The sequence below is a fragment of the Pezoporus flaviventris genome, unplaced genomic scaffold (genome assembly GCF_033815535.1).
Source record: "Pezoporus flaviventris isolate CSIRO_AGI_PZ_B2104156 unplaced genomic scaffold, CSIRO_AGI_Pfla_v1 ptg000015l, whole genome shotgun sequence".
In the NCBI taxonomy this organism is placed as follows: Eukaryota; Metazoa; Chordata; class Aves; order Psittaciformes; family Psittacidae; genus Pezoporus; species Pezoporus flaviventris.
The window spans coordinates 7,241,384-7,258,566 of record NW_026892563.1 but is presented as its reverse complement, the minus strand read 5'-3'; the positions used below and the strand labels follow the sequence as shown (position 1 = coordinate 7,258,566).

Sequence of the window (17,183 nt, the reverse complement as noted above, 5' to 3'; positions counted from 1 at the left end):
AAATCTTGATTTGAGCAGTAATAATAGATGATTAGGCACCTGTGGATTGTGTATCAGTATTTTGATGCCTTCTAGAATATAAGTTTCAGAACCATGGCAATACAGACAATCTTCTTCCTCTGCAATTTATGTGAAACCATACTCCTTGCCGTAAAACCTAGAGACACACATTCATTCATATGCAAAGAAGAAAATAGAGTAAAATCCGTAAAACCCTTTTTAATCTCCCTCTAAAAGAAATCAGCTTACTGTAGTAGTGCTACTCTTTGTTGCAGTTAACAAATTCTAGGGCTGATTACTCACCACAGACTTTTCTCATCAGCTGTTTTGTGTTGTGCAGAGCTATCCCAGTTACCTTTAAATACATTAATTTTCAAACAGAATCCAGTCTGTCTCTTAGATATTTAAATTAGACACAGTGTAGCTGCAGTCTTAGTCTTAGGCGCTTGTGGAGACAGGTAGGTATTTTTTAAGACCTCCAAAAGGATCCAGTATTTTGCGTGTAGGCAGTTCCTTCTCTTTTCTTGACTCAAAATTAACTGTCCTCTGCTGCATCTCATTCGTGCCCCGGGACTCTTGAACACCTCACTATATCATGCTGCAGTTTCTGGAGGCCTTAGTTAGACCACCTACTCACCTAAACCCTGAGGCTGTACCTCAGAAGAAGACCAAAGTGTGCAATGGATTTTATATCTTCATTTTCAAGGATTTTGTTACATGATTTGTATTTGTGAGAGCTTCTCATCTTCCGTCCTGGGAGGCATTTTGTAGGGAGTTCATGGCTCCTGATAAATCACCAAAGGAGGTCACAGGTTGCGTAAGTGCTCATATAAATCCAAGAGAGTTAGGCAGGCCTGCAAGGTGAAGTTCTTAGAACTGAAGTGACACCTCTGGGCCATCAAGCTCACCCTGGTACCTCTGTGCACCACTAGCACATGTGGTATAGACAACCTGAATTGAGGCTCCCCTTAGCAGAATAAAAACCCACCTGCAAAGCATGACTGTAAACCTATTATGCCCCATCCCTGGCAGTGTTCAAGTACAGGTTGGCCGAGGCTATGAGCAACCTGGTCTAGCAGAAGGTGTCTCTGACCATGGCAGGGAGTTAGAATTAGGTGATCTTTAAGGTCCCTTCCAGCCCTAACCATTCTGTGGTTCTATGGTCATTTCTAATAGCAAGCATACTACTGTGGGGAGCAAGAGGGGAAGGAAGGGAATAAAACTTCTTCTTTCAATAAATCATAACCTTTGATGTCCAGGTCCTTCAGAGGCTGCCCCAGCTGTTTCCATTGCCTATCGTTTGCAGCTGAGCAGTGGCTGTGACCTGTGGTGGTCAGTGATGCCATTCACTTCCTCCGCCCTGTCCTCCTCTCCTTTACCACCCCTGCTCAGCTTTGCTGTGATGCTGACCCTTGTTCTGCTCCTTGTAAAATACCTGCAAAGCTATTTGTTGTCTTCCTTCCCTTCTCCTGCAGGCTGCCATACCTAGAAAAAAACTCAACAGCAATTAGGTTACTGGCCATGTGTTCTCCTGTTTGTGTCTGTATCTTTCCACATTGTCCCATACTTCATTTACAATTACATCATTTACAACAACTCTGGGTCAAAGAGCATCCTCTTTCTTGATCAGTAACTTTTTCACTGAAGACTGCAAGTCGAGCAGTGTTGGTGCTGGCAGTAATGGGCCAGTGGCAGTGGGACGCTGCTTCTCTAGACAGCGAGTGTTTTATCACCAGCTGTGGAAGTGGAGGGAAAGGAAGAGGTGTCTCCACTGTTGACTGACACCTGGCTTTCTTTTGTTAAAAACAAATATGCTATGGTAAGTGTTTGGGAAGAATCAGTATGATTCAAGTTTGGCTTCTGTGAAGGCTCCTTAAGAACATCTTTTCAGCTCAGCCCATTAAGGACTCCTCCATTTTAGTAGTGCAACTTGAAAGTGATGAGATCTTTTCCCTTTTTTTCCCCCTTAATTTTTTTTTCTCCCTTTTTCATTCTGTTCTCCAGTTTTACAGTGCTTGCAGATCAGTTTGTTGCAAACACCTTATGGAATGTATTTATCTTTAATGTGAGCATGTTATGTTCCCACTGTGCAGCTTTAGGTGGAAAATGTGTGTATGCGTATGTGTAGATGTATACCTGTATATATGTATGTAGGCCATAATAAAACTTCAAATGTGTGGATTAATTAATTTGACATTGGAGAAACATCATTTTGCCACTGATCAGTAGAAGTACTCAAGTTTTCTCAAGTGTTTTTGCTACATTAAAACCAAGTCACAGATTACAGAATTGTGCTTGAATAAATCACGTCAGAATCATTACTGGATTTCAGTACACTTTCAGTCTTCGTGTAAAGCAGGAATGCAGTTATTTTATATTAAATTCCTAAGTGGGAATGGAAATGTCTCTTACAGTGTAAAATATATATTCACATGTGGTTTTTTCCCTTTCTTTTCTGATTTTTTTTCCACTTCCTCTCTCTGTTCCTAAAGGAAGAAATGCCCCTGGAAAGCCAGTGAGAGAGGTTAGTGAGATGCAAGCTCACTGCCATGGCTTCTGTTTGTCACAGCTTGCTTTCTGTGTTCAGCATGAGTGTGACGGCAGCACGGGTTTGCTTGGGTTTGATGAAGGGTGGGGGTGGTTTTCTTTTGCTTTGGGTTTGGTATTTGCCGAGTGCGTTCCCCATGTGTGCTCTTACAGTAGCGTACCTCTCAACTTTCAGTGGGGACAGTGGCAGCTCACTGACCTGCATTTTCCTACATCCTCCCAGAGGTGGAAACTCAGGAATGGGGAGGAGAAAACAGTACATTAAAATTAAACCTCTGTATGATAAATGTGGTAAGCAGCTATGCTGCAGTCATTGACTTGTGTTCTGTTGCTCTTGTATGTAAGCAGAACAGGGAGACCCATATCTCTTGTCCTGCTTACATATTCACAATTGTATGTACATACATGTGCCAATATACCAACCATCATCTGCAGTTACTAAACAGTTTTTTCTCTTTTTCTTTAGAGCAGTGAGAGTTGAGAGGTATAAGAGATTCAGGTGTTTTAATTTCCTGGTATATATATATGAAGAATGCTACTAACATTCACCAGCTCCACAGTATTGTATTTGGCAATGCAAATGGGCGATGGTTTTCACTGTGCACTTTGGACACGGTTGGTTTGCTGCAAAATAGATTCTAGAATTTATACTTCACTGCTTGTTAATGGAGGAAAACGTTTTGCGCTGTTGTCATAGTACCTTTGAAAGTATTTCCAGAGAGCCTTGATTTTTTCCTCTGTGAAGCTGCTCTTCACTTGCCAACCAGGTACAAGGTTTGAAAGCTGAATTCCTAGTGAAAATTATTATTAAAGATGAAATATTCAGAGGCTGCCTGAGTGCAGTTGCAAGTAGCTGTGAAATGACCTTTCCTGCACAGATGATGTTCAGTGTGGATGAGGCAGAAATTGAAGGGTAACCCGGTCTGCAAACTTCTGCTGGTGCAGAGAGTGGGGCTCATGGAAGCACACTGCCCTGGGGTTTTTGGCAGTGCTGCTGTGAACCCCCAGTCACTGACAGGCTGCCCTGGGTAAGCCAGGATTTGTTCCAGTGTGGTACCTTGAAATATAGTGGTTCTCTGCATTGGCTGTAGGAACTGGCACAGGTCCAGACACTTCTAGGTATGAGAGCCTCGGTGTGGTTAAGTCTGTCCTCAAATGGCAGGTCCTCTCTCATATGGATCAAAAATAGGGTGCTTGGGATGTCATTTGCAGAACTGCACCAGTCCACAAATTTAATGGAAATTATTTAATTTTCAGCCCTACATATTCTTGGCTCATACGGCCAGAGAATTGTTCTCCAGCTCAGCAAAGCAGGTTGTTGATTTCTAGTATCTTCATTCAGATTTATGCATATTACTCAGAAAAAGCTTCTGCTGCTGAATGCATACTTGATACAATTAATGAAAAATAATAAACAAACAGATAGGAAAATGTACATGCCTTGCCTGATCAGATTCCAGCAGTTTAATCCTAAAAAAGTTGACTTCAGTGAATCACTCACCACTCTCCAGCTGTACTTATCACTGATGGTTCCAGAAGGGGCTTGGTAACTTGCAGAGCTGAATATAAAACGCCATTCTCCATCTGATTATGAAGTGTATGAGCTAAGGTATAGAACAATTTTTGCTTTATGTACAACTCCATTTGCACAAAAGCAGATCATGCTGTTTTAAACCCACCCTGCCAGGTTTTGATCCCATTACTCACATTAGGTGTTGTTTTCATGTGTAATCCCATGGATTTTGTAGCATTATTCAATATGAATAAGGAAATCAAAATCCAAGTTACCAGCAGGAAGGATTTTTTCTCTTGACAGGGAAGGGTTAGAAATCTGCTACAAAAAAAGGCACTGCATTGTGTTTGGGTTTATTAATTTACTTTCTGTCCATTCTTTCAAGTCTGAATGCTTTACATTTATTTCTCTGACAAGCTGTAGTATAAGATTGTCATTCCGTTCCTGTGCCGTCACCCAAGGGCCTTAATTCCAGTAGAGCCTCTAAAGCAAATTCAGCAGATGTGAAACACATCACTCTGCATGTGACTAGAAGTGATGTAGTTAGTGTCTGCAGAAATAGGTGCTTCTTCAAAGCAAACATACCTGTGTTAATAGTCCCTCCATTTTATAAGTCTAAGTTAATACTGTCCATGTCCACTTTGAGCTTTATTGCTGTATTTCAAAGTGTGTGCTATTTTTTTTATTATACAGTAGCTTCTCTTAACCTTTCAGTGCCTTAAGCATGGAGAAAACTTTTTCAGCTTTAATGTTTTTAAAAAAACAAAACAAAACAGAATTGATACCTTCTTCAGTGGCATTACTTTAACAATATGAATAATAATGAGTGTACAGCTATGATTTATATTTTTCCAAGTGATTTTAGGAAAGTATTTTTCTCATTTGCTTGTTAATCAAAAATGTCAGTGTCCTGTGTTTCAGTCTTAGAGAGGGCAAGTGAGCAGTATTCAACAGAATAAATAGAGCTATATAAAACCAGCGAGTACATCTGAGCCATTATTTAGGTAACAGGCACTATAGAAAAGGGGGCATTCATTGCACATACAGTACCAGTACATCATGTCATATGTTCACCAGCTGAGTGGCTGGAGCACTGTTGCACTGCCCTCTCTTCTGGCATCCTCCATCCCACAATTGTCCCAAAGACTACTGTCAACAAGCTGTTGCACTTTACAGTCCAGCTATTAACATAAACTACAGTCAGCAGATGTTTATCGTCATGCTCTGAGCTGTAAAGTAGAATGGCTCAGGAGAAGATACACAATTGTTCAGGTTTTCTGCAGAGAAAATTAAGACCTGTGCTAGAGAAGTAGCATGGGTGGTGTGGAGGGAGTTGTGTCTCCTTAATCACCCCAGCATGCCTCTGTGCAGCTTCTGTGGAGAGAGGTCGGATTTGAACCATGGTTATTGCAAAAATATGGCAGCAATTAACAGAGAAAAGAGAAAAAGACTAACAGACTTTCCTGTAATTTTTATGGATTAAAATACCTGGTGATCCCTGGATGCAGAAGATCTTCTTGGCCTGTGTTTTGTTTACCTGAACAATTTAGCAGTTTGTACCTACTGTGGGATACTTCTGAGAGACTTTTTTTCTACATTTTTGATTGCAGTTATTCTTTCTACGCCTAGCCTCTTTCTATAAAACCAGCTTGCCTTTGTTACCCTTACAGCTCTGTATCTGACAGTACAAAACAGTATTCACAAATACTGATTTTTTCTAAAGATGGGGTTTAGCAGTTTGCTGTAACCCCGCGGAAGGGCTATCACTCTTTCTGAGCTGGGAATGAGTGGTGGGTAGAGCCTCAGAAGAGCCCCGGAGTCCCATCATTGTTTCTAGAAGCAGCAGATTGCCACAAACCTGAATAAGAGACCATGGCAGCAGTGTCTCTCAGAGCTAGCTAGCCAGTTACAACTCTCCTGACTGTTCTGTCTCATATCTCTGGGTTGCTGAACTGGAAACAGAAGAATATTTAAAGCCCAGAGATTTCTTGAAAGTGGTTTGTAGAGACAGGATGCTGCAGTCACTGCAGTTATATCAGTGTTATTGGTAAAGCTGTGATGGCACATGCTACAGATGTACCTGAGCCATGTCAGAGTTTCAGGTAAGTAGATCAAACCGGTGACAGTTACAATTCTGTTTACATAAGCATCTCCCATAAAAATAGGGTCTTGTTTTCATATAGCTTCTTCAAATTTTCACTTTCCATGGTGTAATTTGCTGGATTGATCTTAGCCTGCATGGTGTAAATAAGAAAGATTATCCTTTACATCTGAAATAAATGTGGTAGCATACATTTACTTTAAAGTAAACTGTGTTTTGTCCAAAACTTGGCAGGCACTGTTACTTGATGTGCTGATGAGCAAATTAGAAGCTTTTGCTTATGACTTATAGGATATCTATACCTTAATGATTTATGGATGAAATTGAAGTTTGATGCATCTGTTTCACTGTGCATTAGTACAATTAGCAAACTGTCACCAGATTAGAACCAAGTATTTCTTTGTATTGATATCTGGCAATTATTACCATGCACAGCGCAGGTCGCTATTGAGGCTGCTTGTCGAGTAGTATTTGAATGTAAAAGGTGATAGTAGTTCTCCAGAAAAATACTCTGGATATTCCTCAGGTCACTTTTTTTCAATTCCATATATGCTGATGAATATTAACTAATGTTACTCCAAGGTCCTATGTTCTGCAGAAATATCAGCAGTGCATGACTACCATAATTTATGAATATTTGGAAGGGGATTGTGAGTTTGATTTGCTCCACAAGGAAGGTTCACTCCTGTTGTTAGAGAAGACAGTTGTGTCAGGACGACACTCTCTTTGTAGGTAGGCACTAGTAACAGTCAGGCTTCGATGCATTACAGATAGGGAGTTCATGAACGGTGTGTCTGCATACTTTATTCACGTCCTTTATTCATTTGGTTGCTCCTTTCAGAAGGACTGTGGCGAGGGGCTGTCATCCAGGCTAATGCAAAGCATTCCTGGGAAGCAGAGTTGTGGGCAGATGGCATTGTAAACCCCATTTTTTTTTCCAAACCTATATTTTCAGGGAGTAAATCAAACCCCTCAGGCCATAGCAGCATGTAGTTTTATTGTGTCGTACTTTCCCTGTTGCTGGCAATGTATGGCTTAGAAACTTCTTAAGTTGGAGGTCACGTGCACTTCTTTGCATCTAAAATCTTTCTTCAGTGATTATTTTCTAATTTGTTTTTTAAGTCATTTATGTGTTTGGCCTCAACATCAGCCTGTGGTGATGAGTTCAGTAATACAATTATATGCTGTGTGGAGTATAATTTCCTTCTGCTTCTTTAAAGACCTTCTGTCTGCTCATTCCTGCTTGTCCTTGCAAGAAATCTTGAACACTTGGTCCGTGGTTGCTCATCTTGTAGAGTGCCTAGATCTGTCATGTATTTTTTTGGTAGGGAGATTCCAGATTTGGTTCAGCTGTATAGACCATGATGTCTCTGTGTTGAGATGCTAGAGGGTATTTGAGACATAGAGGGCTGCAAATCTTGCCACAAGACTTTTGGGGGGGGGGGGGGGGGGAAACGACACTCTTCTGAACAGCAGCTGGAGACCGCACAGCATTTGCCAAGGGCCTAAAATAGCAACTTTTGGAAATATAATCTCTCTGCCTTCAAGTCTGCTTAGTTTTTCATTGTGATAAAGCCGTTTCTTACTGCTGATGAGCCCTGCTACCTTTCCTTTACATTTTCAGCAGATATGAGTGTGAGAAGTTGTTACAGGTTTCAGCTCCAGAATTGTGGTCTGTGGTTGTTTATCACTTCTATGTAGGAGGACAATGGGCTATGGTGATAGGACCTTACTCTTTACAGGTGAGGAGAAATGTGCAAGTGAACCACTGTATAGTACATTACTTGATAACTGGCATCTTTGTGCTGAACTGCTGTTTGAGAAGCAAAGAATATTTTAAAAATGATTGAATGAGCTGCAGCCCTCAACATTTTAGTGTCTGTGCAGGTATCCTGCTGGGACCTCTTGGGTTTAATGATTTAGTTAATTACTGCTGATCTGTTTGTTTCTGTTTCTCTCCTTGATAGACTTTGAATGGTCAAACACTTGCAGCACCAGTCAGAAACTTTTCTGTGATGTTGATGGATTTAATCCTTCCTTTTGGTGAACATTCGTAACAATGAAGCTTCGTCACTGCAGGGCGGGGTTTTTTGGAACACAAACACACTGGCTTATGGTCAGCATAGTTTACCATAGCCATTCAAGCTAGTATTGCTAAGTGTTCTGCAAAACCAGCAACTTTTGCTAAGGACAAAATATTGGACTCATCCAGTGTATTCCTGGGAATGGCAGCAAGTGATGGATCTGTGCTCAGCCTCTCTAGTAAAACATTCATTCCTACCAACATACTGCTGTATTGTCTTCCTTTAATGTCCTCTTTGACTTTCTTTTTCAGGCCACAATGTAGGAAGCCTTTTCCACATGGCAGACGACTTGGGAAGAGCAATGGAAACCTTAGTGACAGTGATGACTGACAACAAGGTGTTAGAATAGCAAGATGTGTTTTACGACTTCAGGCATCCCGCATGGTTTTTATAATATTCATACTACAAAGAGGATTAGACTGTAAGAGTTTACAAGAAAACAAATCTATATTTTTGTGAAGGGTAGTGGTACTATACTGTAGATTTCAGTAGTTTCCTAAGTCTGTTACTGTTTTGTTAACAATGGCAAGTTTTACACGTCTATGCAATTGTACAAAAATTACAAGAAAACAACATGTAAAATCTTGATAGCTAAATAACTTGCCATTTCTTTATATGGAACGCATTTCGGGTTGTTTAAAAAAATTTATAACAGTTATAATGAAAGATTGTAAACTAAAGTGTGCTTTATAAAAATGTTTATAGAAACCCCCTTTAAAAAAAACACACAAAAAAATTACTGAGGCAGTGCATTTGTTCAGTTTCATTTCAGCTCTGTAACTACATCAGAGTTTCATGTCCTGTGTTCTTTTCCTTGCCTAGCAAAAATAAAAAGGAAAAACAGTATTTCCTGCAGCAACACCAAAATGGCCAACTTATATTTACTTACATTTCTCATTGGTTTTGTCTGACTAGGGCTGGCTTAAAAAAAAAGAAGCTCCTGAACTTCCAGTGAAGGTAGTTGTTGCCTCTTGCCAGTAAAATTAAGGATTACATGAATTACACAGCTAGTTTGCAATAATTACATGAAAGAGCACATTACATGACAGAAAATGAAAAAAAAAAAAAAAAAAAACAACAAAAAACCTAGGGGAAAAAAAACAACAGAAAATCAACAAAAAACAGACAGCCCAGAAGGAGAGAATTTAATGACCATCTTATGTGCCAGCGTTTTCTCTGCTGACTAAATTCCTGAATGCTATTAGTAAAGGAAAGTAGAAATTGCCTTACCAGATTAAACCTTTGGACCCTGGTGTCTGGCACCCCACTGGCTGCTACTGCTTCAGCAGGAGCTGGGCACAGGTCTTCCCTCACAGGTGGCATCATCACCTTTGCTGCAGAGGAGAGAAGAAAGGGAGATAGAAGTTCCTCCTGACCCCCTGTGGGATCAGCTTCTGACTCGAAGCACAAGTAGGTAATTCACAGAGCAACATTGCTTGTCCAGCTCCTGGTGCTGTTAATGAGCATGAAGCTCCTCAGTCCTCTGGAAAATAAAACCAGAGCTTTCCACATGTGTCTCAACCTGCTACAGCAGTGAGTCCCAAGGAGCTGTAATGCTGCAAGTGTCCTTCAGGAAAGGCTGTAGAAGAGTTACTGCTGTTCTTGTGCACACATGATCAGGTAAAGGTAGCCACACTGCTCCATGAGATACTTATCACCAATAAAAATGCCCTGGTCCTTTCTCCTTCCACATTTCTCTCTACAAGTAACCCCACACAACTAACAGCAATGTGAGAAAGAGAGGAACTGATAGCAAACAGATAAGCCAGCTTGACTGCAGCTCATGAGAGGTAGGTTCCAGTATGAGGTGCTGTCAGCAAAAGCTTTACCACTTCATTCTCTTAACCAGCTTTTAATTTTATCTTAGAATATGTAGAAACACATCATCTGACTCTATATTGCAAGAGTAAAAAAATCTGTTACCTCTTCTTGGATGAAGTGTAATTAAACTTGGGAAAGATTTTATTTAGAATGCTAGTTAACATTGAACATGGCTAGTCATGCTATTTCTACCTCACTTTGGTTTTGTGGTGTTCCTGACGATTACGTACAGATAATGTTACATCATCACCATATGTCCATTGTGTGACCAGGTCTCATTGTTTTAAATAATACCAACAGTGATAACCATTTACAAAGTATAAGTACAATTCCCCCCCAAAACCTCTGCTTTCCTAATAAAGAGCTTTTTTAACACTTTATTACAATAGAAACCCTCAGTATTTCTCATGGTCCTTTTTTATCAGAAGGTTTAAATTGAAATGTGAGAAAGAGATGGGTTTCTTCTTTTTTTTTCCACCCTTATACGTTAAACCTTCTCTTCAAGAGAAAATGGAGGAAAAATGGATTGCACGGTTGTTTTCATCAGGGTTTTGTTTTGTTTGTTTTACTTTCTAGATCTTAGTTTTGGAGTGAGTCTGTCAAAAAATATTTAAGAAGCTGAAAGCTTTATCGCTGCTTTTTTAAGCATAACGGGAATTATTTCATATTCCTTATAATGGCAGAGTATTAAACTGTAAAACATAATCAGTGTAGTTGAATACATAAATACCGTATGGCATGTTATTTCATTGTTACTCAGTACTGGTTTATTACTTGGATATCATAATATATTGTGTTTTAACACCAACACTGTAACATTTACTAATTATTTTTATAAAATTCTGTTTTACTGCATTTTTTTCACAACATACCAAATTTCACCAAATATATGCCTTACTATTGTATTATATACTGCTTTACTGTGTATATCAATAAAGCACGCAATTATGGTATACAAGGTGCAATGTTTTTTACTGAGGTTCAGCAGACAACCAACCATCTCCTCTCTGGCAGTCCTTGCCTTCGGTGTGCACACTGCACCCCATACTGCCAGTGTCTCAGTGCCTTGGCCACCTTCCTAGCAGGCAGAGTGCCAATGCTAGCACTCGGGTTTGGCTGGAAAACCAACTCTCCCTGCTGTGGCGTTTTCTTCCCTGGTTAAATTGTGAACATCCCATTTTTATGCTCTCCAAGCTTTTTGGAACTTACCAGTCCCACACTTTCTGCCTTGTCAGGCAGCCTCAGATCAGATTCATCTATGCTGATCAGTCCAGCACTTGATGGTTTCCTTGCCACTAGGCATAATGCTAAAAAACACCAGTTCTCTGGGCCTTTGGGAAGTGTTTCCATCAGAGATGTTGATTGCACACGTCCTGTCTCATATCTGAGAAACATGCATAGGTTTTGATACCCAGACTCCACGCAGTTGTGTCATGATGCTATCTTTGAGCTAGCTTTTGGTGGTAGAAATAATATAATGAAAAATAATAATAAGGCAGCAAAACCAGCGTGTGTTTGTCTATGATTTTGGTAATACAGTGAGGGAGGAGGTGGGAATTTCCTCATTTCATTCACCTGAGGAAATAACTATACATCCCACATCTATTCTCCCAGACTTGTTACTCTGCATTCACGCCCACATAAATGAATCACTGTGTGCCTTGATGTATTGAAGTCTCCCTTGAAGATTACACAATCCATAAAGCATAGCAGCCAGCAGTGACAAGAAGACTCTTATTTAATTCAATTAAGCAAGAGGGGAGGATAGCTTTCTCCCTGTTGCTAATGCTGGAGGGACTGCACAAGAAAGAGAACTGTTGGGTCTGAAGCATGGCCATGAGTCAGAAGGATATGGCTTGTGGATGGTCTTATTAAATACTTACATGAACTGGAATGTCACAAAAGGCAGACGAGTGGTTGCATGCTACCTCCTCCCTTCAATGCACTGGAAGGGGCAGGGAAAGCAAAACCACACAAACTCGACCCGACTCACGTCCATGAAGCAACAGGCAAATCCAAATCCTGATCCTGCAGATAGTACATTACAGGCTGTTACCTCTCACAAGCTTCACACCAATCAGTGCTAGATGGGTTGGCACAATGTGGGGAGACCCACACAGAGGAGTCTTCCACTACCTAAAAGGAGCCTACAAGAAGTCTCGAGAGGGACATTTTACAAGGGCGTGTAATGACAGGACAAGCGGGGATGGCTTTCAGGTGAAAGAGGGCAGATTTAGATTAGGTATTAGGAAATAATTCTTTACTGTGAGGGTGGTGAGGCCAGTGTTCAAGACCAGGTTGGATGAAGCTTTGAGCAACCTGGTCTAGGAGAAGGTATCCCTGCCCATGGCAGGGGGTTTGGAACTACATGATCTTTAAGGTACCTTCCAGCCCAAATCATTCTGTGATTCTCTGAATGCATGTGAACAGCTGCTACCCTGAGTACTGCAGATCTTACAGGCAGTGAGCGCACACTGCCAGCTCATGTTCAGTTTCTCATCGACCAACACCCCCAAGTCCTTCTCTCTAGGGCTGCTTTGAATCTCTTCTCTGCCCAATCTGTAGCTGTACCTGGGATTGACCCAACCCAGGTGGAGGACCTTGCACTTGGCTTGGTTAAACTTCATAAGGTTGGCATCAGCCCACATTGCAAGCATGTCAAGGTCCCTCTGGATGGCATTCCTTCCCTCCAGCGTATCAACCGAACCACACAGCTTGGTGTCATCGGCAAACTTGCTGAGGGTGCACTCAATCCCACTGTCCATGTCAGTAACAAAGATGTTGAACAAGACCGGTCCCAACACCGATCCCTGAGGGACACAACTCGTTACTGGTCTCCAATTGGACATTGAGTCATTGACCACAACTCTTTGCATGCGGACTTCCAGCCAACTCTTTATCCACCAAGCGGTCCATCCATCAAATTGATGTCTCTCCAGTTTAGAGACAAGGACAGTGCAGGACATTGTCGAACCTTGTCCACATGCAGGATAGCGTCAAATACTTTTCACAAGTCCAGGTAGATAACATCAACTGCTTTGCCCCTGTGCTTCAGTTCTGTAGCACCATCACAGAAGGCCACCAAATTAGACAGGTATGATTTCCCCTTAGCAAAGCCATGTTGGCTGTCACCAGCCACCTCATTGTTTTTCATGTGCCTTAGCATTCCTTGATCCGCCAACTCCCTCAGGACACATGGCTGGATTTCATCAGGTCCCATGGACTTGTGCACATCCAGGTTCTTAAGATGGCCTCAAACCTGATCCTCTCCTACAGTAGGCCTAAGGTCTTCATTCTCATGGTCCTTGCATCTGCCTTCTAAGACTTGCATGGTGTGGTCAGAGCATTTGCCAGTGAAGACTGAGGCAAAGAAGTCATTGAGAACCTCAGCCTTCTCCAAATCCAGGGTAGCCAGTTCTCCTGATAGCTTCCAGAGAGGGCCCACATTGTCCCTAGTCTGCTTTTGTTTGCTACATACCTATAGAAGCCCTTCCTGTTGCCTTTCACATCCCTTGTTAGATTTAACTCTAACTGGACCTCAGCTTTTCTGATCTGGTCCCTAGCTTTCTAGACAACATCCCTGTATTCTTCCCAGGCCGCCTATCCTTGCTTCCACCTTTTATAAGCGTCTTTTGTCCCTCTGGGATTCCTCAGCAGCTCCTTATCTACCCAAGAAGGTCTCCCGGCACTCCTGCTGCACTTCCTTCTAGGTGGGACACAACACTCCTGAACTTGTAGCAGGTGCTTCTTGAATAGCAACCATCAGTCTTGGGCTTCCCTGCCCTCTAGGGCTATATCCCATAGAACCCTACTAAGCGAGTTCCTGAAGAGGCCGAAGTCTGCTCTCTTGAAGTCCAGGGCAGTGAGCTTGCTGCACACTCTTCTCACTGTCCTCAGGATCTCGAACTCAATCCTACAGCCAAGGCTGCCCTGGAGCATCACATTCCCAAACAGCCCCTCCCTGATGTTAGCATGAGGTCAAGCATGGCACCTCTCCTTGTTGGCTCCTCTGTTACTTGCAAGAGGAAGTTCTCTTCCCCACACTCAAGGAACCTCCTGGATTGCTTGTGCCAGGCTGTACCGTCCCTCCAACGGATATAAGGATGGTTGAAGTTCCCCATGAGGACAACAGCCTGTGAGCCTGAGGCTACTCCTGTCTATAGAGTGCTTCATTCACAGAGTTGCCCTGATCAGGCAGCCTGTAACAGATCCCTGCAGTAATATCCCCTATCACTGTTCTCCCTTTGACCCTGACCCACAAGCTGTTGGCTCGTCACCTGTCCCCAGAAAGAGTTCTGTACTCTTCAGCCTATCACTGACATAACTACTCACCCTCCCCATCTGCCTGACCTGTCCTTCCTAGAGTCCAGCTCCCTCTCAGCTTCCCTGACATCTTTCAGCTACTGACAGTGTCCTGCAGCTCAGCCCCTGCTGCAGGAGGACCTCCACCAGGGCATACCCAGTGCAGCCCTGCCCATCACGCACTCCCTCCGCTCGAGACCAGTGCAGACAAAGGTGACTGATTGGCATAAAATGGCTCACATGGAATGACTCAGCAAAATTGCAGCTATAAAAGAGTGCCACTGAAGAACTCGTATGTGCACCCACCACCAGCTGCTGAGGACCATCAACAGATCCATGGGATGCTGCAGGATCCAGAGTGGTGACTATTTCTGTTTCTAACCTCTTCTTTTTTAGTTCTTTTTCCTTCTCTCTCGCTCTCTCCATATGTTAGATAATTCCACTCAGGACTGCAACTAATAAAACAATACGGGCTTAGGTTACCGTTACTGTGCCTCGATTGTGCTTTGTCTGAACTCAGGGATTTCGAATCTGTTTCTTTATCAGTCAGGATTCTTAAGAAGGGGTGTACTCTATCCGCAGGCAGGTAGAGCACACCAATAAAACTATAGGCGGGGTCCACTTGGGGCTGACTGCATTGTGTTAACTGGGGGTTGCTGCCAAGGGCCAGGAGCTGGACAACGATTGAAGCCTTGTGCTAGCAAAAACCAAGTTGGAACCTGTCCTGGGTTTAGCAGTAGCAGTCAATTTTTCTCCTTCCTAGTAGCTGGTGCAGCGCTGTGTTTTGACTTTCAGCCTGGGAACAGCGCTGGTAACACTGACTTTTTCAGTTCCTGCTAAGTAATGTTTACCCTGACCAAGGACTTTGTGAGGCTCGTGCTCTGCCAGGGAGGAGGGGAAGCCGGGAGGAAGCAGAGACAGGGCACCTGACCCAAGCTAGCTAAAGAGGTATTCCATACCACAGCATGTCATGTCCAGGGGTGTAACTGGGAGTTACCCGGAAGGACACAGGGTCTTCCGGGTCAGACTCATTTTTCAGTGGGTGGTATTGTATTCTCTTCCCTTGTTATTTTCTCTTACAGTTGTTGGTGGTGGTAGCGGTGGTGATTTGTGTTGTACATTGGTTGCTGGACTGTTCTTGTCTCAGCCCGTGGGAGTTGCACTCTTTCGATCCTCCTCCCCATCCCTCTGGGAGCAGGGAAGGGGAGAGCCCCCAGAAGGGGGGTGGGGGGACGTGGGCCTCAACTGCTTCCAGCCTGGCACCACTCACTGGGAGTAAGTGAACGAGCTGTCTGGCTGGGTTTAAACCACGACAGAACCTGACAGGATCCTCCTGTGTTCCACAGCCAGAGTGTCCGGCGCTGCCACCAGGACAGAGCTGGCAGCCTGAAGGCACCTGAGAGGAATTCCTTGAAGCACTGGTGGAATTACTTGAAGGGACAGAGGGGGGAAGACTGCCTAAAGATGCTGGAGGTTCTCTGCTTCAATTCCAGCCCCTGGAGGGGCCACACTCACAGCTCATCGGATGGATGGCTATCCTGCTTCAGTCATCAAGAAAGATCATCATCCTTATCTTCTAGGGAAACAGTGGTAGTAGCCATAAGAAATAGGATCCACAGATGGCCCAGTGCTCTCCCCCAGTGCTTTATAGCTCCCACTGTCAGGCACAGGAAAGATTCTTGCCCCCGGGGTTGATCAGGCCAGTGGCATTTTGCTGTTCTTGCAAACCCCTGAGATAGGTCCAGGTGTAGGCAGAAAAGGTAGTGCCAGTGTTCCCTTAGAGCCATAACCATCCCGTGGACTGGGAGCAGGTCTTGCTCATGTGCTCAGGGAGTAGTGGATCACCAGCACTGGAGTCAGGAAGGAATTTTCCCCCAGGGCAGATTGGCATTGGTCGCTGGGTTTTTTTGCCTTCCTCTGAGCACTAAGCATGACCCCTTGTCAGGACTGCTCAGTCCATTCTGGCTGCGTTATCACCTGGTGCTCATGCTCCACAAAGGTGGCCCCTCATGTCCAACAGCTGGGGGGGGGTGAGGCTTTTTTTCCCCCCAGGCTGGACTAGCAAGCGTCCCTGGGTTTTTTTGCCTTCCTCCGCAGCCATGCACAGCCCCTTCATGGGCCTCCCATGGGTTACTGTGGCCCAAAGGCAGTTGCTCGCATTCCACACAGCTGGCCCTTGTGCCCTGCACTGGGGGAGGAAGGCAGCTTTCTGGACTCCTAGGGTGACCCATGCGTGGCCCCAGGACTTACTGCTGTCTTCTGTAGCACTGAGCACCACCCAGCCCATTCTGGTTTGGTTCTTGCTCTGCTCTCACACCACCAGGGCACCGCTCTGAAAGATTTAGAAAAACAAAATATAATCTAACCTAAACTAGACTAAAATTAACTAAGATAAACTAAGATAAATAAACTAATTTAACTAATATAATTACACTAAGCTAAAATAAAATAACTTTATTTATAAATAAAACACTCTTTCCACCTGTAACCTTCCTGATTTCTGTCTGTGAAGGTGGTTTTGGTGCTGAAAACCCCTTGGCATTTCAGGTAAATAATGGTCTCATCATTATACAACTCATTGTGAGTGCAGGGAATGGAATGGAATGGAACAGAAGAGAATGGAATGGAACGGAATGGAACAGAATAGAACAGAACAGCTATGATATGCATACAGTTCTGCATGACAAGCTCTGACATAGGTCTGAGGGGCTTTCTACAGTGCAGATCCCAAGGGAGACCAGTCCCAGGCATTGAGGCCTATGAACACCCTCTGGACCCTGACAGACCTGCACTCCTCATCTCCTCTCCTTTAGAC

At 43.3% G+C, this 17,183-nt stretch overlaps 1 protein-coding gene across 24 annotated transcripts in view; it reads left to right on the top strand.

The window, feature by feature from the left end:
- Nucleotides 1-9,343, top strand: part of DMD (dystrophin) — a 1,205,254-nt gene extending 1,195,911 nt beyond the window's left edge. For 16 of the 24 annotated variants that reach the window (XM_061453346.1, XM_061453349.1, XM_061453344.1 and 13 more), the window contains one exon: nt 8,497-9,343. In XM_061453346.1, the coding sequence (XP_061309330.1) occupies nt 8,497-8,594 (98 nt within the window). In that variant the 3' untranslated portion in view covers nt 8,595-9,343. Of the gene's footprint in view, nt 1-2,492; nt 2,525-2,722; nt 5,920-8,496 lie in introns of those variants that run through there. The other 8 variants (XM_061453345.1, XM_061453340.1, XM_061453348.1 and 5 more) reach the window with 3 other exon arrangements.
- Nucleotides 9,344-17,183: the final 7,840 nt, after the last annotated feature.